This window comes from Coregonus lavaretus (assembly GCF_964263955.1).
Source record: "Coregonus lavaretus genome assembly, contig: HAP1_SCAFFOLD_527, whole genome shotgun sequence".
Classification (NCBI taxonomy): domain Eukaryota; kingdom Metazoa; phylum Chordata; class Actinopteri; order Salmoniformes; family Salmonidae; genus Coregonus; species Coregonus lavaretus.
This window is the reverse complement of record NW_028165900.1, coordinates 187,276-209,404: the sequence shown is the minus strand read 5'-3', so window position 1 is coordinate 209,404 and position 22,129 is coordinate 187,276. Positions and strand designations below refer to the sequence as shown.

At 54.2% G+C, this 22,129-nt stretch overlaps 1 protein-coding gene across 1 annotated transcript in view; it reads left to right on the top strand.

Moving 5' to 3' along the window:
• Positions 1-22,129, top strand: part of LOC311115318 (ribosome biogenesis protein wdr12-like) — a 38,979-nt gene that overhangs the window by 6,910 nt on the left and 9,940 nt on the right. Inside the window, exons 3-8 of the mRNA XM_084190508.1 lie at positions 3,455-3,549; positions 3,971-4,077; positions 4,947-5,062; positions 6,454-6,608; positions 7,318-7,363; positions 7,469-7,557. Of these exons, the coding sequence (XP_084046634.1) occupies positions 3,455-3,549; positions 3,971-4,077; positions 4,947-5,062; positions 6,454-6,608; positions 7,318-7,363; positions 7,469-7,557 (608 nt within the window). The remainder of the gene's footprint in view (positions 1-3,454; positions 3,550-3,970; positions 4,078-4,946; positions 5,063-6,453; positions 6,609-7,317; positions 7,364-7,468; positions 7,558-22,129) is intronic.

Below are 22,129 nucleotides of genomic sequence, written 5' to 3'. Positions count from 1 at the left end.
CCTCCAGCCACCTCATAGCACAGCATCAGGGCCAGACTCTCCTCCCTCCAGCCACCTCACAGCACAGCATCAGGGCCAGACTCTCCTCCCTCCAGCCACCTCACAGCACAGCATCAGGGCCAGACTCTCCTCCCTCCAGCCACCTCACAGCACAGCATCAGGGCCAGACTCTCCTCCCTCCAGCCACCTCACAGCACAGCATCAGGGCCAGACTCTCCTCCCTCCAGCCACCTCACAGCACAGCATCAGGGCCAGACTCTCCTCCCTCCAGCCACCTCACAGCACAGCATCAGGGCCAGACTCTCCTCCCTCCAGCCACCTCATAGCACAGCATCAGGGCCAGACTCTCCTCCCTCCAGCCACCTCATAGCACAACATCAGGGCCAGACTCTCCTCCCTCCAGCCACCGCACAGCACAGCATCAGGGCCAGACTCTCCTCCCTCCAGCCACCTCATAGCACAACATCAGGGCCAGACTCTCCTCCCTCCAGCCACCTCACAGCATCAGGGCCAGACTCTCCTCCCTCCAGCCACCTCATAGCACAGCATCAGGGCCAGACTCTCCTCCCTCCAGCCACCTCACAGCACAGCATCAGGGCCAGACTCTCCTCCCTCCAGCCACCTCATAGCACAGCATCAGGGCCAGACTCTCCTCCCTCCTGCCACCTCACAGCACAGCATCAGGGCCAGACTCTCCTCCCTCCAGCCACCTCACAGCACAGCATCAGGGCCAGACTCTCCTCCCTCCAGCCACCTCATAGCACAGCATCAGGGCCAGACTCTCCTCCCTCCAGCCACCTCACAGCACAGCATCAGGGCCAGACTCTCCTCCCTCCAGCCACCTCACAGCACAGCATCAGGGCCAGACTCTCCTCCCTCCAGCCACCTCACAGCACAGCATCAGGGCCAGACTCTCCTCCCTCCAGCCACCTCACAGCACAGCATCAGGGCCAGACTCTCCTCCCTCCAGCCACCTCATAGCACAGCATCAGGGCCAGACTCTCCTCCCTCCAGCCACCTCACAGCACAGCATCAGGGCCAGACTCTCCTCCCTCCAGCCACCTCACAGCACAGCATCAGGGCCAGACTCTCCTCCCTCCAGCCACCTCATAGCACAGCATCAGGGCCAGACTCTCCTCCCTCCAGCCACCTCATAGCACAGCATCAGGGCCAGACTCTCCTCCCTCCAGCCACCTCACAGCACAGCATCAGGGCCAGACTCTCCTCCCTCCAGCCAACCTCTACACTTGGAGACACTGTTATAACCCCTTCCGCAGACTAAAACCTCTTGTTCCCCCAGTTGAACGAAGCCCCATCCCTCTGGGATATAGGGTGTTGGTGGCACCTTAATTGGGGAGGACTAACTGGTGGTAATGGCTGGAGCTGAATCAGTGGAATGGTATCAAACACATGGTTTCCATGGTGATGCCATTCCATTGGCTCCGTTCCGGACATTATTATGAGCCGTCCTCCCCTCAGCAGCCCCCACTGACATCAATCATAATGAATCCATTTCATGCTGCCTTGACTGACTGCACCTTTCCTAACTCTCCACCCACCCCGATACCCCAAACGGACCAGACAAACCCCATGCTTCCTAACTCTCCACCCACCCCGATACCCCAAACGGACCAGACAAAACCCCATGCTTCCTAACTCTCCACCCACCCCGATACCCCAAACGGACCAGACAAAACCCCATGCTTCCTAACTCTCCACCCACCCCGATACCCCAAACGGACCAGACAAAACCCCATGCTTCCTAACTCTCCACCCACCCCGATACCCCAAACGGACCAGACAAACCCCCATGCTTCCTAACTCTCCACCCACCCCGATACCCCAAACGGACCAGACAAAACCCCATGCTTCCTAACTCTCCACCCACCCCGATACCCCAAACGGACCAGACAAAACCCCATGCTTCCTAACTCTCCACCCACCCCGATACCCCAAACGGACCAGACAAAACCCCATGCTTCCTAACTCTCCACCCACCCCGATACCCCAAACGGACCAGACAAAACCCCATGCTTCCTAACTCTCCACCCACCCCGATACCCCAAACGGACCAGACAAACCCCATGCTTCCTAACTCTCCACCCACCCCGATACCCCAAACGGACCAGACAAAACCCCATGCTTCCTAACTCTCCACCCACCCCGATACCCCAAACGGACCAGACAAAACCCCATGCTTCCTAACTCTCCACCCACCCCGATACCCCAAACGGACCAGACAAAACCCCATGCTTCCTAACTCTCCACCCACCCCGATACCCCAAACGGACCAGACAAAACCCCATGCTTCCTAACTCTCCACCCGCCCCGATACCCCAAACGGACCAGACAAAACCCCATGCTTCCTAACTCTCCACCCGCCCCGATACCCCAAACGGACCAGACAAACCCCATGCTTCCTAACTCTCCACCCACCCCGATACCCCAAACGGACCAGACAAAACCCCATGCTTCCTAACTCTCCACCCACCCCGATACCCCAAACGGACCAGACAAACCCCATGCTTCCTAACTCTCCACCCACCCCGATACCCCAAACGGACCAGACAAACCCCATGCTTCCTAACTCTCCACCCACCCCGATACCCCAAACGGACCAGACAAACCCCATGCTTCCTAACTCTCCACCCACCCCGATACCCCAAACGGACCAGACAAACCCCATGCTTCCTAACTCTCCACCCACCCCGATACCCCAAACGGACCAGACAAACCCCATGCTTCCTAACTCTCCACCCACCCCGATACCCCAAACGGACCAGACAAAACCCCATGCTTCCTAACTCTCCACCCACCCCGATACCCCAAACGGACCAGACAAACCCCCATGCTTCCTAACTCTCCACCCACCCCGATACCCCAAACGGACCAGACAAAACCCCATGCTTCCTAACTCTCCACCCACCCCGATACCCCAAACGGACCAGACAAACCCCCATGCTTCCTAACTCTCCACCCACCCCGATACCCCAAACGGACCAGACAAACCAGCAATGTCCTCGTGGACACGTCGCGGATTTCCTTTTCCCGACTCTGTTTCCTTTCCGCTCTTCAGACTCTTCCTCATTCTCTTCAACTCGTTGATCCCTAATAACAGGAGATACAAGGTCCTCCGTTCTATATTCAGGAGACATCTGAGAGCCCCAGGTCTATAGGAAGACATGTCTACACTCAGGAGACCAATATTCACCTGCTGCCGTTGTCCATTCCTTATCTGGCCTTATGTCACATTAAACATATTGATCATATTTGGCCTTATGTCACATTAAACATATTGATCATATCTGGCCTTATGTCACATTAAACATATTGTTTGTCCTTTTAACTATTATTCTCAAATTGCATTATTTCAGGACTGGTTGAAGATCACTGTTGACTAATGTATTAGCATCATATTGGGTGTCTCATCTTTGTGTGTGTTTTGTTGTTGAAGGGTCTCACAGCCAGATTGAATTTGACTTCCTGGTGCGAGGTCAGTTCCTGCGGACGTCGTTGTCCAATCACATGGAGGCTGAAGGCATCTCAACGGTGAGTAGGACCTCTGGACAGTAGGACCTCTGGACAGTAGGAGGACCTCTGGACAGTAGGAGGACCTCTAGACAGTAGGAGGACCTCTGAACAGTAGGAGGACCTCTAGACAGTAGGAGGACCTCTGGACAGTAGGAGGACCTCTGGACACTCGGAGGACCTCTGGACAGTAGGGTTTACTAATAGGACCTCTGGACAGTAGGGTTTACTAATAGGACCTCTAGACAGTAGGAGGACCTCTGGACACTCGGAGGACCTCTGGACAGTAGGGTTTACTAATAGGACCTCTGGACAGTAGGAGGACCTCTGGACACTCGGAGGACCTCTGGACAGTAGGGTTTACTAATAGCCTGCTTAGTATGACAATATGACTTGAAGCGTGTTTTGACTGTGTGTGTGTGTGTGTGTGTGTGTGTTACAGGAAGATGTGGTGGAGATCGAGTATGTGGAGAGGTTCACCGCTCCCCAACCAGAGGAGTGTATGATGCATGATGACTGGATCAGCTCAGTGGAGGCAGACTCTGAATGGTAAGAGACATGATGTCTAACCCCAGACACTGAATGGTAAGAGACATGATGTCTAACCCCAGACTCTGAATGGTAAGAGACATGATGTCTAACCCCAGACTCTGAATGGTAAGAGACATGATGTCTAACCCCAGACTCTGAATGGTAAGAGACATGATGTCTAACCCCAGACTCTGAATGGTAAGAGACATGATGTCTAACCCCAGACTCTGAATGGTAAGAGACATGATGTCTAACCCCAGACTCTGAATGGTAAGAGACATGATGTCTAACCCCAGACTCTGAATGGTAAGAGACATGATGTCTAACCCCAGACTCTGAATGGGAAGAGACATGATGTCTAACCCCAGACTCTGAATGGTAAGAGACATGATGTCTAACCCCAGACTCTGAATGGTAAGAGACATGATGTCTAACCCCAGACTCTGAATGGTAAGAGACATGATGTCTAACCCCAGACTCTGAATGGTAAGAGACATGATGTCTAACCCTGAATGGTAAGAGACATGATGTCTAACCCCAGACTCTGAATGGGAAGAGACATGATGTCTAACCCCAGACTCTGAATGGTAAGAGACATGATGTCTAACCCCAGACACTGAATGGTAAGAGACATGATGTCTAACCCCAGACTCTGAATGGTAAGAGACATGATGTCTAACCCCAGACTCTGAATGGTAAGAGACATGATGTCTAACCCCAGACTCTGAATGGTAAGAGACATGATGTCTAACCCCAGACTCTGAATGGTAAGAGACATGATGTCTAACCCCAGACTCTGAATGGTAAGAGACATGATGTCTAACCCCAGACTCTGAATGGTAAGAGGCCCTAACCCAGATACCCTATGTTAATGATGTCTGCTCCAGGATCCTGACGGGTTCCTACGATAAGACGGCCAGGATCTGGTCTCTGGAGGGCAAGGCTGTGATGACGGTGGCCGGACACACGGACGTGGTGAAGGACGTGGCCTGGGTCAAGAGAGGTGAGGGGGAGGGTCTGGGTCAAGAGGGGTGAGGGGGAGGGTCTGGGTCAAGAGAGGTGAGGGGGAGGGTCTGGGTCAAGAGAGGGGGGGGAGGGTCAAGAGAGGTGAGGGGGAGGGTCTGGGTCAAGAGAGGTGAGGGGGAGGGTCTGGGTCAAGAGAGGTGAGGGGGAGGGTCTGGGTCAAGAGAGGGGGGGGAGGGTCAAGAGAGGTGAGGGGGAGGGTCTGGGTCAAGAGAGGTGAGGGGGAGGGTCTGGGTCAAGAGAGGGGGGGGAGGGTCAAGAGAGGTGAGGGGGAGGGTCTGGGTCAAGAGAGGTGAGGGGGAGGGTCTGGGTCAAGAGTGGTGAGGCGGAGGGTCTGGGTCAAGAGTGAGGGGGAGGGTCTGTGTCAAGAGAGGTGAGGGGGAGGGTCAAGAGAGGTGAGGGGGAGGGTCTGGGTCAAGAGAGGTGAGGGGGAGGGTCAAGAGAGGTGAGGGGGAGGGTCTGGGTCAAGAGAGGTGAGGGGGAGGGTCTGGGTCAAGAGTGGTGAGGGGGAGGGTCTGGGTCAAGAGTGAGGGGGAGGGTCTGGGTCAAGAGAGGTGAGGGGGAGGGTCAAGAGAGGTGAGGGGGAGGGTCAAGAGAGGTGAGGGGGAGGGTCAAGAGAGGTGAGGGGGAGGGTCAAGAGAGGTGAGGGGGAGGGTCTGGGTCAAGAGTGGTGAGGGGGAGGGTCTGTGTCAAGAGAGGTGAGGGGGAGGGTCAAGAGAGGTGAGGGGGAGGGTCTGGGTCAAGGGGGGGGGGGGGGGGGGTCAAGAGAGGTGAGTGGTCTAAGGCACTGCATCGCAGTGCTAGCTGTGCCACTAGAGATCCTGGTTCGAATCCAGGCTCTGTCGTAGCCGGCCGTGACCGGGAGACCAATGGGGCGGCGCACAATTGGCCCAGCGTCGTCCAGGGTAGGGGAGGGAATGGCCGGCAGGGATGTAGCTCAGTTGGTAGAGCATGGCGTTTGCAACGGCAGGGTTGTGGGTTCGATTCCCACGGGGGTATGAAAAATAAAAATTAAATAATGTAAGTCGCTCTGGATAAGAGTGTCTGCTAAATGACGTAAAATGTAAGAGAGGTGAGGGGGAGGGTCTGGGTCAAGAGAGGTGAGGGGGAGGATGAAGAGAGGTGAGGGGGAGGATGAAGAGAGGTGAGGGGGAGGATAAAGAGAGGTGAGGGGGAGGATGAAGAGAGGTGAGGGGGAGGGTCTGGGTCACTTGGAGCTGATTTGCTGGTGTTTTTACCGTTTTTTATTTCCAACAATTTTAAAATAGAATTGCTCAACTTGGGTTAGGGAAATAAAATCACCTGCGGGGGCGGCCAGTTGGGGAACCCTGGTCTAGATGGTCTCATCCTGACACCCCTATGTTTGTCTAGATGGTCTGACCTCCCTGCTGCTCACTGCCTCTCTGGACCAAACCATTCTGCTGTGGGAGTGGAACTCTGAGAGGAACAAGCTGAAAGCTAGACACTGTTGCCGTGGACACGCTGGGAGCGTTGACACTATCGCCACTGATCCCACACGCACTAAGGTGAGGGGGGGGGAGGAGAAGACATGGAGGAGAAGACAGGGGTGAGAAGACAGGAAGGAGAAGACAGGAAGGAGGAGGGGGGGAGAAGACAGGAAGGAGAAGGGGGGGAGGAGAAGACATGGAGGAGAAGAGGGGTGAGAAGACAGGAAGGAGAAGACAGGAAGGAGGACGGGGGGAGAAGAGGGGTGAGAAGACAGGAAGGAAAAGACAGGAAGGAGGAGGGGGGGAGAAGAGGGGTGAGAAGACAGGAAGGAGAAGGGGGGGAGAAGAGGGGTGAGAAGACAGGAAGGAGAAGGGGGGAGAAGAGGGGTGAGAAGACAGGAAGGGGAAGACAGGAAGGAGGAGGGGGGGAGAAGAGGGGTGAGAAGACAGGAAGGAGAAGAGGGGTGAGAAGACAGGAAGGAGAAGGGGGGGAGAAGACAGGAAGGAGAAGGGGGGAGAAGACAGGAAGGAGAAGGGGGGGAGAAGACAGGAAGGAGAGGGGGGGAGAAGACAGGAAGGAGAAGAAGGGGTGAGAAGACAGGAAGGAGAAGGGGGGGAGAAGACAGGAAGGAGAAGGGGGGGAGAAGACAGGAAGGAGAAGAGGGGGGGAGAAGACAGGAAGGAGAAGAGGGGGAGAAATATGATTTATTATTATTATTCTAGATATGCAGCTGTCTACGTCACTGCTCAGGAACTAATAGATGTGTTTTGTCTTCATTCCTCTCAGTTCTGCAGTGGTTCCTGGGACAAGATGCTGAAGATCTGGTCAGCAGGTACAGTCCTATTGGATTAGTTTACAGCTCCCTGCTCTCTATAGGATCCATGTTAACTGTGGATCTCCTGTGTTATCCCTGCTAACTGTTCTGTTGTCCTGCCAGTGGCCACGGAGGAGGAGGAGGAGGAGGAAGAGGAGACTCCCAGCAGACCCAGGAAGAAACAGAAGACTGAACAGCTGGGACTGACCAGGGTGAGGAGAGCAGCCTAACCCTTACCTTAACCCAGACTAACCCTATCAGACTGACCAGGGTGAGGAGAGCAGCCTAACCCTTACCTTAACCCAGACTAACCCTATCAGACTGACCAGGGTGAGGAGAGCAGCCTAACCCTTACCTTAACCCAGACTAACCCTATCAGACTGACCAGGGTGAGGAGAGCAGCCTAACCCTTACCTTAACCCAGACTAACCCTATCAGACTGACCAGGGTGAGGAGAGCAGCCTAACCCTTACCTTAACCCAGACTAACCCTATCAGACTGACCAGGGTGAGGAGAGCAGCCTAACCCTTACCTTAACCCAGACTAACCCTATCAGACTGACCAGGGTGAGGAGAGCAGCCTAACCCTTACCTTAACCCAGACTAACCCTATCAGACTGACCGGGGTGAGGAGAGCAGCCTAACCCTTACCTTAACCCAGACTAACCCTATCAGACTGACCGGGGTGAGGAGAGCAGCCTAACCCTTACCTTAACCCAGACTAACCCTATCAGACTGACCGGGGTGAGGAGAGCAGCCTAACCCTTACCTTAACCCAGACTAACCCTATCAGACTGACCGGGGTGAGGAGAGCAGCCTAACCCTTACCTTAACCCAGACTAACCCTATCAGACTGACCAGGGTGAGGAGAGCAGCCTAACCCTTACCTTAACCCAGACTAACCCTATCAGACTGACCAGGGTGAGGAGAGCAGCCTAACCCTTACCTTAACCCAGACTAACCCTATCAGACTGACCAGGGTGAGGAGAGCAGCCTAACCCTTACCTTAACCCAGACTAACCCTATCGGACTGACCAGGGTGAGGAGAGCAGCCTAACCCTTACCTTAACCCAGACTAACCCTATCGGACTGACCAGGGTGAGGAGAGCAGCCTAACCCTTACCTTAACCCAGACTAACCCTATCGGACTGACCAGGGTGAGGAGAGCAGCCTAACCCTTACCTTAACCCAGACTAACCCTATCAGACTGACCAGGGTGAGGAGAGCAGCCTAACCCTTACCTTAACCCAGACTAACCCTATCAGACTGACCAGGGTGAGGAGAGCAGCCTAACCCTTACCTTAACCCAGACTAACCCTATCAGACTGACCAGGGTGAGGAGAGCAGCCTAACCCTTACCTTAACCCAGACTAACCCTATCAGACTGACCAGGGTGAGGAGAGCAGCCTAACCCTTACCTTAACCCAGACTAACCCTATCAGACTGACCAGGGTGAGGAGAGCAGCCTAACCCTTACCTTAACCCAGACTAACCCTATCGGACTGACCAGGGTGAGGAGAGCAGCCTAACCCTTACCTTAACCCAGACTAACCCTATCGGACTGACCAGGGTGAGGAGAGCAGCCTAACCCTTACCTTAACCCAGACTAACCCTATCAGACTGACCAGGGTGAGGAGAGCAGCCTAACCCTTACCTTAACCCAGACTAACCCTATCAGACTGACCAGGGTGAGGAGAGCAGCCTAACCCTTACCTTAACCCAGACTAACCCTATCAGACTGACCAGGGTGAGGAGAGCAGCCTAACCCTTACCTTAACCCAGACTAACCCTATCAGACTGACCAGGGTGAGGAGAGCAGCCTAACCCTTACCTTAACCCAGACTAACCCTATCAGACTGACCAGGGTGAGGAGAGCAGCCTAACCCTTACCTTAACCCAGACTAACCCTATCAGACTGACCAGGGTGAGGAGAGCAGCCTAACCCTTACCTTAACCCAGACTAACCCTATCAGACTGACCAGGGTGAGGAGAGCAGCCTAACCCTTACCTTAACCCAGACTAACCCTATCAGACTGACCAGGGTGAGGAGAGCAGCCTAACCCTTACCTTAACCCAGACTAACCCTATCAGACTGACCAGGGTGAGGAGAGCAGCCTAACCCTTACCTTAACCCAGACTAACCCTATCAGACTGACCAGGGTGAGGAGAGCAGCCTAACCCTTACCTTAACCCAGACTAACCCTATCAGACTGACCAGGGTGAGGAGAGCAGCCTAACCCTTACCTTAACCCAGACTAACCCTATCAGACTGACCAGGGTGAGGAGAGCAGCCTAACCCTTACCTTAACCCAGACTAACCCTATCAGACTGACCAGGGCGAGGAGAGCAGCCTAACCCTTACCTTAACCCAGACTAACCCTATCAGACTGACCAGGGCGAGGAGAGCAGCCTAACCCTTACCTTAACCCAGACTAACCCTATCAGACTGACCAGGGTGAGGAGAGCAGCCTAACCCTTACCTTACCCCAGACTAACCCTATCAGACTGACCAGGGTGAGGAGAGCAGCCTAACCCTTACCTTACCCCAGACTAACCCTATCAGACTGACCAGGGTGAGGAGAGCAGCCTAACCCTTACCTTAACCCAGACTAACCCTATCAGACTGACCAGGGTGAGGAGAGCAGCCTAACCCTTACCTTAACCCAGACTAACCCTATCAGACTGACCAGGGTGAGGAGAGCAGCCTAACCCTTACCTTAACCCAGACTAACCCTATCAGACTGACCAGGGTGAGGAGAGCAGCCTAACCCTTACCTTAACCCAGACTAACCCTATCAGACTGACCAGGGTGAGGAGAGCAGCCGAACCCTTACCTTAACCCAGACTAACCCTATCAGACTGACCAGGGTGAGGAGAGCAGCCTAACCCTTACCTTAACCCAGACTAACCCTATCAGACTGACCAGGGTGAGGAGAGCAGCCTAACCCTTACCTTAACCCAGACTAACCCTATCAGACTGACCAGGGTGAGGAGAGCAGCCTAACCCTTACCTTAACCCAGACTAACCCTATCAGACTGACCAGGGTGAGGAGAGCAGCCTAACCCTTACCTTAACCCAGACTAACCCTATCGGACTGACCAGGGTGAGGAGAGCAGCCTAACCCTTACCTTAACCCAGACTAACCCTATCGGACTGACCAGGGTGAGGAGAGCAGCCTAACCCTTACCTTAACCCAGACTAACCCTATCGGACTGACCAGGGTGAGGAGAGCAGCCTAACCCTTACCTTAACCCAGACTAACCCTATCGGACTGACCAGGGTGAGGAGAGCAGCCTAACCCTTACCTTAACCCAGACTAACCCTATCGGACTGACCAGGGTGAGGAGAGCAGCCTAACCCTTACCTTAACCCAGACTAACCCTATCGGACTGACCAGGGTGAGGAGAGCAGCCTAACCCTTACCTTAACCCAGACTAACCCTATCGGACTGACCAGGGTGAGGAGAGCAGCCTAACCCTTATCTTAACCCAGACTAACCCTATCGGACTGACCAGGGTGAGGAGAGCAGCCTAACCCTTATCTTAACCCAGACTAACCCTATCAGACTGACCAGGGTGAGGAGAGCAGCCTAACCCTTACCTTAACCCAGACTAACCCTATCAGACTGACCAGGGTGAGGAGAGCAGCCTAACCCTTACCTTAACCCAGACTAACCCTATCAGACTGACCAGGGTGAGGAGAGCAGCCTAACCCTTACCTTAACCCAGACTAACCCTATCAGACTGACCAGGGTGAGGAGAGCAGCCTAACCCTTACCTTAACCCAGACTAACCCTATCAGACTGACCAGGGTGAGGAGAGCAGCCTAACCCTTACCTTAACCCAGACTAACCCTATCAGACTGACCAGGGTGAGGAGAGCAGCCTAACCCTTACCTTAACCCAGACTAACCCTATCAGACTGACCAGGGTGAGGAGAGCAGCCTAACCCTTATCTTAACCCAGACTAACCCTATCGGACTGACCAGGGTGAGGAGAGCAGCCTAACCCTTATCTTAACCCAGACTAACCCTATCGGACTGACCAGGGTGAGGAGAGCAGCCTAACCCTTACCTTAACCCAGACTAACCCTATCGGACTGACCAGGGTGAGGAGAGCAGCCTAACCCTTACCTTAACCCAGACTAACCCTATCGGACTGACCAGGGTGAGGAGAGCAGCCTAACCCTTACCTTAACCCAGACTAACCCTATCAGACTGACCAGGGTGAGGAGAGCAGCCTAACCCTTACCTTAACCCAGACTAACCCTATCAGACTGACCAGGGTGAGGAGAGCAGCCTAACCCTTACCTTAACCCAGACTAACCCTATCAGACTGACCAGGGTGAGGAGAGCAGCCTAACCCTTACCTTAACCCAGACTAACCCTATCAGACTGACCAGGGTGAGGAGAGCAGCCTAACCCTTACCTTAACCCAGACTAACCCTATCAGACTGACCAGGGTGAGGAGAGCAGCCTAACCCTTACCTTAACCCAGACTAACCCTATCAGACTGACCAGGGTGAGGAGAGCAGCCTAACCCTTACCTTAACCCAGACTAACCCTATCAGACTGACCAGGGTGAGGAGAGCAGCCTAACCCTTACCTTAACCCAGACTAACCCTATCAGACTGACCAGGGTGAGGAGAGCAGCCTAACCCTTACCTTAACCCAGACTAACCCTATCAGACTGACCAGGGTGAGGAGAGCAGCCTAACCCTTACCTTAACCCAGACTAACCCTATCAGACTGACCAGGGTGAGGAGAGCAGCCTAACCCTTACCTTAACCCATACTAACCCTATCAGACTGACCAGGGTGAGGAGAGCAGCCTAACCCTTACCTTAACCCAGACTAACCCTATCAGACTGACCAGGGTGAGGAGAGCAGCCTAACCCTTACCTTAACCCAGACTAACCCTATCAGACTGACCAGGGTGAGGAGAGCAGCCTAACCCTTACCTTAACCCAGACTAACCCTATCAGACTGACCAGGGTGAGGAGAGCAGCCTAACCCTTACCTTAACCCAGACTAACCCTATCAGACTGACCAGGGTGAGGAGAGCAGCCTAACCCTTACCTTAACCCAGACTAACCCTATCAGACTGACCAGGGTGAGGAGAGCAGCCTAACCCTTACCTTAACCCAGACTAACCCTATCAGACTGACCAGGGTGAGGAGAGCAGCCTAACCCTTACCTTAACCCAGACTAACCCTATCAGACTGACCAGGGTGAGGAGAGCAGCCTAACCCTTACCTTAACCCAGACTAACCCTATCAGACTGACCAGGGTGAGGAGAGCAGCCTAACCCTTACCTTAACCCAGACTAACCCTATCAGACTGACCAGGGTGAGGAGAGCAGCCTAACCCTTACCTTAACCCAGACTAACCCTATCAGACTGACCAGGGTGAGGAGAGCAGCCTAACCCTTACCTTAACCCAGACTAACCCTATCAGACTGACCAGGGTGAGGAGAGCAGCCTAACCCTTACCTTAACCCAGACTAACCCTATCAGACTGACCAGGGTGAGGAGAGCAGCCTAACCCTTACCTTACCCCAGACTAACCCTATCAGACTGACCAGGGTGAGGAGAGCAGCCTAACCCTTACCTTAACCCAGACTAACCCTATCAGACTGACCAGGGTGAGGAGAGCAGCCTAACCCTTACCTTAACCCAGACTAACCCTATCAGACTGACCAGGGTGAGGAGAGCAGCCTAACCCTTACCTTAACCCAGACTAACCCTATCAGACTGACCAGGGTGAGGAGAGCAGCCTAACCCTTACCTTAACCCAGACTAACCCTATCAGACTGACCAGGGTGAGGAGAGCAGCCTAACCCTTACCTTAACCCAGACTAACCCTATCAGACTGACCAGGGTGAGGAGAGCAGCCTAACCCTTACCTTAACCCAGACTAACCCTATCAGACTGACCAGGGTGAGGAGAGCAGCCTAACCCTTACCTTAACCCAGACTAACCCTATCAGACTGACCAGGGGGAGGAGAGCAGCCTAACCCTTACCTTAACCCAGACTAACCCTATCAGACTGACCAGGGTGAGGAGAGCAGCCTAACCCTTACCTTAACCCAGACTAACCCTATCAGACTGACCAGGGTGAGGAGAGCAGCCTAACCCTTACCTTAACCCAGACTAACCCTATCAGACTGACCAGGGTGAGGAGAGCAGCCTAACCCTTACCTTAACCCAGACTAACCCTATCAGACTGACCAGGGTGAGGAGAGCAGCCTAACCCTTACCTTAACCCAGACTAACCCTATCAGACTGACCAGGGTGAGGAGAGCAGCCTAACCCTTACCTTAACCCAGACTAACCCTATCAGACCAGGGTGAGGAGCGTTAGCGATGGGTTATAGCTATGTTTTGTTCTGTGGTAGTGAACTGGGTCTTCAGACATGTTTGGAATGTTCTCCCCTCATGATGTTACCCAGGGTTAGGGGCTCCCAGGTCATCTTCCTCCTCTAGATACCCCTCATGATGTTACCCAGGGTTAGGGGCTCCCAGGTCCCTCATCTTCCTCCTCTAGATACCCCTCATGATGTTACCCAGGGTTAGGGGCTCCCAGGTCATCTTCCTCCTCTAGATACCCCTCATGATGTTACCCAGGGTTAGGGGCTCCCAGGTCATCTTCCTCCTCTAGATACCCCTCATGATGTTACCCAGGGTTAGGGGCTCCCAGGTCATCTTCCTCCTCTAGATACCCCTCATGATGTTACCCAGGGTTAGGGGCTCCCAGGTCATCTTCCTCCTCTAGATACCCCTCATGATGTTACCCAGGGTTAGGGGCTCCCAGGTCATCTTCCTCCTCTAGATACCCCTCATGATGTTACCCAGGGTTAGGGGCTCCCAGGTCATCTTCCTCCTCTAGATACCCCTCATGATGTTACCCAGGGTTAGGGGCTCCCAGGTCATCTTCCTCCTCTAGATACCCCTCATGATGTTACCCAGGGTTAGGGGCTCCCAGGTCATCTTCCTCCTCTAGATACCCCTCATGATGTTACCCAGGGTTAGGGGCTCCCAGGTCATCTTCCTCCTCTAGATACCCCTCATGATGTTACCCAGGGTTAGGGGCTCCCAGGTCATCTTCCTCCTCTAGATACCCCTCATGATGTTACCCAGGGTTAGGGGCTCCCAGGTCATCTTCCTCCTCTAGATACCCCTCATGATGTTACCCAGGGTTAGGGGCTCCCAGGTCATCTTCCTCCTCTAGATACCCCTCATGATGTTACCCAGGGTTAGGGGCTCCCAGGTCATCTTCCTCCTCTAGATACCCCTCATGATGTTACCCAGGGTTAGGGGCTCCCAGGTCATCTTCCTCCTCTAGATACCCCTCATGATGTTACCCAGGGTTAGGGGCTCCCAGGTCATCTTCCTCCTCTAGATACCCCTCATGATGTTACCCAGGGTTAGGGGCTCCCAGGTCTCATCTTCCTCCTCTAGATACCCCTCATGATGTTACCCAGGGTTAGGGGCTCCCAGGTCATCTTCCTCCTCTAGATACCCCTCATGATGTTACCCAGGGTTAGGGGCTCCCAGGTCATCTTCCTCCTCTAGATACCCCTCATGATGTTACCCAGGGTTAGGGGCTCCCAGGTCATCTTCCTCCTCTAGATACCCCTCATGATGTTACCCAGGGTTAGGGGCTCCCAGGTCATCTTCCTCCTCTAGATACCCCTCATGATGTTACCCAGGGTTAGGGGCTCCCAGGTCCCTAATCTTCCTCCTCTAGATACCCCTCATGATGTTACCCAGGGTTAGGGGCTCCCAGGTCCCTCATCTTCCTCCTCTAGATACCCCTCATGATGTTACCCAGGGTTAGGGGCTCCCAGGTCATCTTCCTCCTCTAGATACCCCTCATGATGTTACCCAGGGTTAGGGGCTCCCAGGTCATCTTCCTCCTCTAGATACCCCTCATGATGTTACCCAGGGTTAGGGGCTCCCAGGTCCTATCTTCCTCCTCTAGATACCCCTCATGATGTTACCCAGGGTTAGGGGCTCCCAGGTCCCTCATCTTCCTCCTCTAGATACCCCTCATGATGTTACCCAGGGTTAGGGGCTCCCAGGTCATCTTCCTCCTCTAGATACCCCTCATGATGTTACCCAGGGTTAGGGGCTCCCAGGTCATCTTCCTCCTCTAGATACCCCTCATGATGTTACCCAGGGTTAGGGGCTCCCAGGTCATCTTCCTCCTCTAGATACCCCTCATGATGTTACCCAGGGTTAGGGGCTCCCAGGTCATCTTCCTCCTCTAGATACCCCTCATGATGTTACCCAGGGTTAGGGGCTCCCAGGTCATCTTCCTCCTCTAGATACCCCTCATGATGTTACCCAGGGTTAGGGGCTCCCAGGTCATCTTCCTCCTCTAGATACCCCTCATGATGTTACCCAGGGTTAGGGGCTCCCAGGTCATCTTCCTCCTCTAGATACCCCTCATGATGTTACCCAGGGTTAGGGGCTCCCAGGTCATCTTCCTCCTCTAGATACCCCTCATGATGTTACCCAGGGTTAGGGGCTCCCAGGTCATCTTCCTCCTCTAGATACCCCTCATGATGTTACCCAGGGTTAGGGGCTCCCAGGTCATCTTCCTCCTCTAGATACCCCTCATGATGTTACCCAGGGTTAGGGGCTCCCAGGTCATCTTCCTCCTCTAGATACCCCTCATGATGTTACCCAGGGTTAGGGGCTCCCAGGTCATCTTCCTCCTCTAGATACCCCTCATGATGTTACCCAGGGTTAGGGGCTCCCAGGTCATCTTCCTCCTCTAGATACCCCTCATGATGTTACCCAGGGTTAGGGGCTCCCAGGTCATCTTCCTCCTCTAGATACCCCTCATGATGTTACCCAGGGTTAGGGGCTCCCAGGTCATCTTCCTCCTCTAGATACCCCTCATGATGTTACCCAGGGTTAGGGGCTCCCAGGTCATCTTCCTCCTCTAGATACCCCTCATGATGTTACCCAGGGTTAGGGGCTCCCAGGTCATCTTCCTCCTCTAGATACCCCTCATGATGTTACCCAGGGTTAGGGGCTCCCAGGTCATCTTCCTCCTCTAGATACCCCTCATGATGTTACCCAGGGTTAGGGGCTCCCAGGTCCTCATCTTCCTCCTCTAGATACCCCTCATGATGTTACCCAGGGTTAGGGGCTCCCAGGTCATCTTCCTCCTCTAGATACCCCTCATGATGTTACCCAGGGTTAGGGGCTCCCAGGTCATCTTCCTCCTCTAGATACCCCTCATGATGTTACCCAGGGTTAGGGGCTCCCAGGTCCTCATCTTCCTCCTCTAGATACCCCTCATGATGTTACCCAGGGTTAGGGGCTCCCAGGTCATCTTCCTCCTCTAGATACCCCTCATGATGTTACCCAGGGTTAGGGGCTCCCAGGTCATCTTCCTCCTCTAGATACCCCTCATGATGTTACCCAGGGTTAGGGGCTCCCAGGTCATCTTCCTCCTCTAGATACCCCTCATGATGTTACCCAGGGTTAGGGGCTCCCAGGTCATCTTCCTCCTCTAGATACCCCTCATGATGTTACCCAGGGTTAGGGGCTCCCAGGTCATCTTCCTCCTCTAGATACCCCTCATGATGTTACCCAGGGTTAGGGGCTCCCAGGTCATCTTCCTCCTCTAGATACCCCTCATGATGTTACCCAGGGTTAGGGGCTCCCAGGTCATCTTCCTCCTCTAGATACCCCTCATGATGTTACCCAGGGTTAGGGGCTCCCAGGTCATCTTCCTCCTCTAGATACCCCTCATGATGTTACCCAGGGTTAGGGGCTCCCAGGTCATCTTCCTCCTCTAGATACCCCTCATGATGTTACCCAGGGTTAGGGGCTCCCAGGTCATCTTCCTCCTCTAGATACCCCTCATGATGTTACCCAGGGTTAGGGGCTCCCAGGTCATCTTCCTCCTCTAGATACCCCTCATGATGTTACCCAGGGTTAGGGGCTCCCAGGTCATCTTCCTCCTCTAGATACCCCTCATGATGTTACCCAGGGTTAGGGGCTCCCAGGTCATCTTCCTCCTCTAGATACCCCTCATGATGTTACCCAGGGTTAGGGGCTCCCAGGTCATCTTCCTCCTCTAGATACCCCTCATGATGTTACCCAGGGTTAGGGGCTCCCAGGTCCTCATCTTCCTCCTCTAGATACCCCTCATGATGTTACCCAGGGTTAGGGGCTCCCAGGTCCCTCATCTTCCTCCTCTAGATACCCCTCATGATGTTACCCAGGGTTAGGGGCTCCCAGGTCATCTTCCTCCTCTAGATACCCCTCATGATGTTACCCAGGGTTAGGGGCTCCCAGGTCATCTTCCTCCTCTAGATACCCCTCATGATGTTACCCAGGGTTAGGGGCTCCCAGGTCCCTCATCTTCCTCCTCTAGATACCCCTCATGATGTTACCCAGGGTTAGGGGCTCCCAGGTCATCTTCCTCCTCTAGATACCCCTCATGATGTTACCCAGGGTTAGGGGCTCCCAGGTCATCTTCCTCCTCTAGATACCCCTCATGATGTTACCCAGGGTTAGGGGCTCCCAGGTCCCTCATCTTCCTCCTCTAGATACCCCTCATGATGTTACCCAGGGTTAGGGGCTCCCAGGTCATCTTCCTCCTCTAGATACCCCTCATGATGTTACCCAGGGTTAGGGGCTCCCAGGTCATCTTCCTCCTCTAGATACCCCTCATGATGTTACCCACTCCCAGGTCATCTTCCTCCTCTAGATACCCCTCATGATGTTACCCAGGGTTAGGGGCTCCCAGGTCATCTTCCTCCTCTAGATACCCCTCATGATGTTACCCAGGGTTAGGGGCTCCCAGGTCATCTTCCTCCTCTAGATACCCCTCATGATGTTACCCAGGGTTAGGGGCTCCCAGGTCATCTTCCTCCTCTAGATACCCCTCATGATGTTACCCAGGGTTAGGGGCTCCCAGGTCATCTTCCTCCTCTAGATACCCCTCATGATGTTACCCAGGGTTAGGGGCTCCCAGGTCCCTCATCTTCCTCCTCTAGATACCCCTCATGATGTTACCCAGGGTTAGGGGCTCCCAGGTCTCATCTTCCTCCTCTAGATACCCCTCATGATGTTACCCAGGGTTAGGGGCTCCCAGGTCCCTCATCTTCCTCCTCTAGATACCCCTCATGATGTTACCCAGGGTTAGGGGCTCCCAGGTCATCTTCCTCCTCTAGATACCCCTCATGATGTTACCCAGGGTTAGGGGCTCCCAGGTCATCTTCCTCCTCTAGATACCCCTCATGATGTTACCCAGGGTTAGGGGCTCCCAGGTCATCTTCCTCCTCTAGATACCCCTCATGATGTTACCCAGGGTTAGGGGCTCCCAGGTCCCTCATCTTCCTCCTCTAGATACCCCTCATGATGTTACCCAGGGTTAGGGGCTCCCAGGTCATCTTCCTCCTCTAGATACCCCTCATGATGTTACCCAGGGTTAGGGGCTCCCAGGTCATCTTCCTCCTCTAGATACCCCTCATGATGTTACCCAGGGTTAGGGGCTCCCAGGTCATCTTCCTCCTCTAGATACCCCTCATGATGTTACCCAGGGTTAGGGGCTCCCAGGTCATCTTCCTCCTCTAGATACCCCTCATGATGTTACCCAGGGTTAGGGGCTCCCAGGTCATCTTCCTCCTCTAGATACCCCTCATGATGTTACCCAGGGTTAGGGGCTCCCAGGTCCTCATCTTCCTCCTCTAGATACCCCTCATGATGTTACCCAGGGTTAGGGGCTCCCAGGTCATCTTCCTCCTCTAGATACCCCTCATGATGTTACCCAGGGTTAGGGGCTCCCAGGTCATCTTCCTCCTCTAGATACCCCTCATGATGTTACCCAGGGTTAGGGGCTCCCAGGTCATCTTCCTCCTCTAGATACCCCTCATGATGTTACCCAGGGTTAGGGGCTCCCAGGTCATCTTCCTCCTCTAGATACCCCTCATGATGTTACCCAGGGTTAGGGGCTCCCAGGTCATCTTCCTCCTCTAGATACCCCTCATGATGTTACCCAGGGTTAGGGGCTCCCAGGTCATCTTCCTCCTCTAGATACCCCTCATGATGTTACCCAGGGTTAGGGGCTCCCAGGTCATCTTCCTCCTCTAGATACCCCTCATGATGTTACCCAGGGTTAGGGGCTCCCAGGTCATCTTCCTCCTCTAGATACCCCTCATGATGTTACCCAGGGTTAGGGGCTCCCAGGTCCCTCATCTTCCTCCTCTAGATACCCCTCATGATGTTACCCAGGGTTAGGGGCTCCCAGGTCATCTTCCTCCTCTAGATACCCCTCATGATGTTACCCAGGGTTAGGGGCTCCCAGGTCATCTTCCTCCTCTAGATACCCCTCATGATGTTACCCAGGGTTAGGGGCTCCCAGGTCATCTTCCTCCTCTAGATACCCCTCATGATGTTACCCAGGGTTAGGGGCTCCCAGGTCCCTCATCTTCCTCCTCTAGATACCCCTCATGATGTTACCCAGGGTTAGGGGCTCCCAGGTCATCTTCCTCCTCTAGATACCCCTCATGATGTTACCCAGGGTTAGGGGCTCCCAGGTCCCTCATCTTCCTCCTCTAGATACCCCTCATGATGTTACCCAGGGTTAGGGGCTCCCAGGTCATCTTCCTCCTCTAGATACCCCTCATGATGTTACCCAGGGTTAGGGGCTCCCAGGTCATCTTCCTCCTCTAGATACCCCTCATGATGTTACCCAGGGTTAGGGGCTCCCAGGTCATCTTCCTCCTCTAGATACCCCTCATGATGTTACCCAGGGTTAGGGGCTCCCAGGTCATCTTCCTCCTCTAGATACCCCTCATGATGTTACCCAGGGTTAGGGGCTCCCAGGTCATCTTCCTCCTCTAGATACCCCTCATGATGTTACCCAGGGTTAGGGGCTCCCAGGTCATCTTCCTCCTCTAGATACCCCTCATGATGTTACCCAGGGTTAGGGGCTCCCAGGTCATCTTCCTCCTCTAGATACCCCTCATGATGTTACCCAGGGTTAGGGGCTCCCAGGTCATCTTCCTCCTCTAGATACCCCTCATGATGTTACCCAGGGTTAGGGGCTCCCAGGTCATCTTCCTCCTCTAGATACCCCTCATGATGTTACCCAGGGTTAGGGGCTCCCAGGTCCCTCATCTTCCTCCTCTAGATACCCCTCATGATGTTACCCAGGGTTAGGGGCTCCCAGGTCATCTTCCTCCTCTAGATACCCCTCATGATGTTACCCAGGGTTAGGGGCTCCCAGGTCATCTTCCTCCTCTAGATACCCCTCATGATGTTACCCAGGGTTAGGGGCTCCCAGGTCATCTTCCTCCTCTAGATACCCCTCATGATGTTACCCAGGGTTAGGGGCTCCCAGGTCATCTTCCTCCTCTAGATACCCCTCATGATGTTACCCAGGGTTAGGGGCTCCCAGGTCATCTTCCTCCTCTAGATACCCCTCATGATGTTACCCAGGGTTAGGGGCTCCCAGGTCATCTTCCTCCTCTAGATACCCCTCATGATGTTACCCAGGGTTAGGGGCTCCCAGGTCATCTTCCTCCTCTAGATACCCCTCATGATGTTACCCAGGGTTAGGGGCTCCCAGGTCATCTTCCTCCTCTAGATACCCCTCATGATGTTACCCAGGGTTAGGGGCTCCCAGGTCATCTTCCTCCTCTAGATACCCCTCATGATGTTACCCAGGGTTAGGGGCTCCCAGGTCATCTTCCTCCTCTAGATACCCCTCATGATGTTACCCAGGGTTAGGGGCTCCCAGGTCATCTTCCTCCTCTAGATACCCCTCAATGTTACCCAGGGTTAGGGGCTCCCAGGTCATCTTCCTCCTCTAGATACCCCTCATGATGTTACCCAGGGTTAGGGGCTCCCAGGTCCCTCATCTTCCTCCTCTAGATACCCCTCATGATGTTACCCAGGGTTAGGGGCTCCCAGGTCCCTCATCTTCCTCCTCTAGATACCCCTCATGATGTTACCCAGGGTTAGGGGCTCCCAGGTCATCTTCCTCCTCTAGATACCCCTCATGATGTTACCCAGGGTTAGGGGCTCCCAGGTCATCTTCCTCCTCTAGATACCCCTCATGATGTTACCCAGGGTTAGGGGCTCCCAGGTCCCTCATCTTCCTCCTCTAGATACCCCTCATGATGTTACCCAGGGTTAGGGGCTCCCAGGTCATCTTCCTCCTCTAGATACCCCTCATGATGTTACCCAGGGTTAGGGGCTCCCAGGTCATCTTCCTCCTCTAGATACCCCTCATGATGTTACCCAGGGTTAGGGGCTCCCAGGTCCCTCATCTTCCTCCTCTAGATACCCCTCATGATGTTACCCAGGGTTAGGGGCTCCCAGGTCATCTTCCTCCTCTAGATACCCCTCATGATGTTACCCAGGGTTAGGGGCTCCCAGGTCATCTTCCTCCTCTAGATACCCCTCATGATGTTACCCAGGGTTAGGGGCTCCCAGGTCATCTTCCTCCTCTAGATACCCCTCATGATGTTACCCAGGGTTAGGGGCTCCCAGGTCATCTTCCTCCTCTAGATACCCCTCATGATGTTACCCAGGGTTAGGGGCTCCCAGGTCATCTTCCTCCTCTAGATACCCCTCATGATGTTACCCAGGGTTAGGGGCTCCCAGGTCCCTCATCTTCCTCCTCTAGATACCCCTCATGATGTTACCCAGGGTTAGGGGCTCCCAGGTCATCTTCCTCCTCTAGATACCCCTCATGATGTTACCCAGGGTTAGGGGCTCCCAGGTCATCTTCCTCCTCTAGATACCCCTCATGAT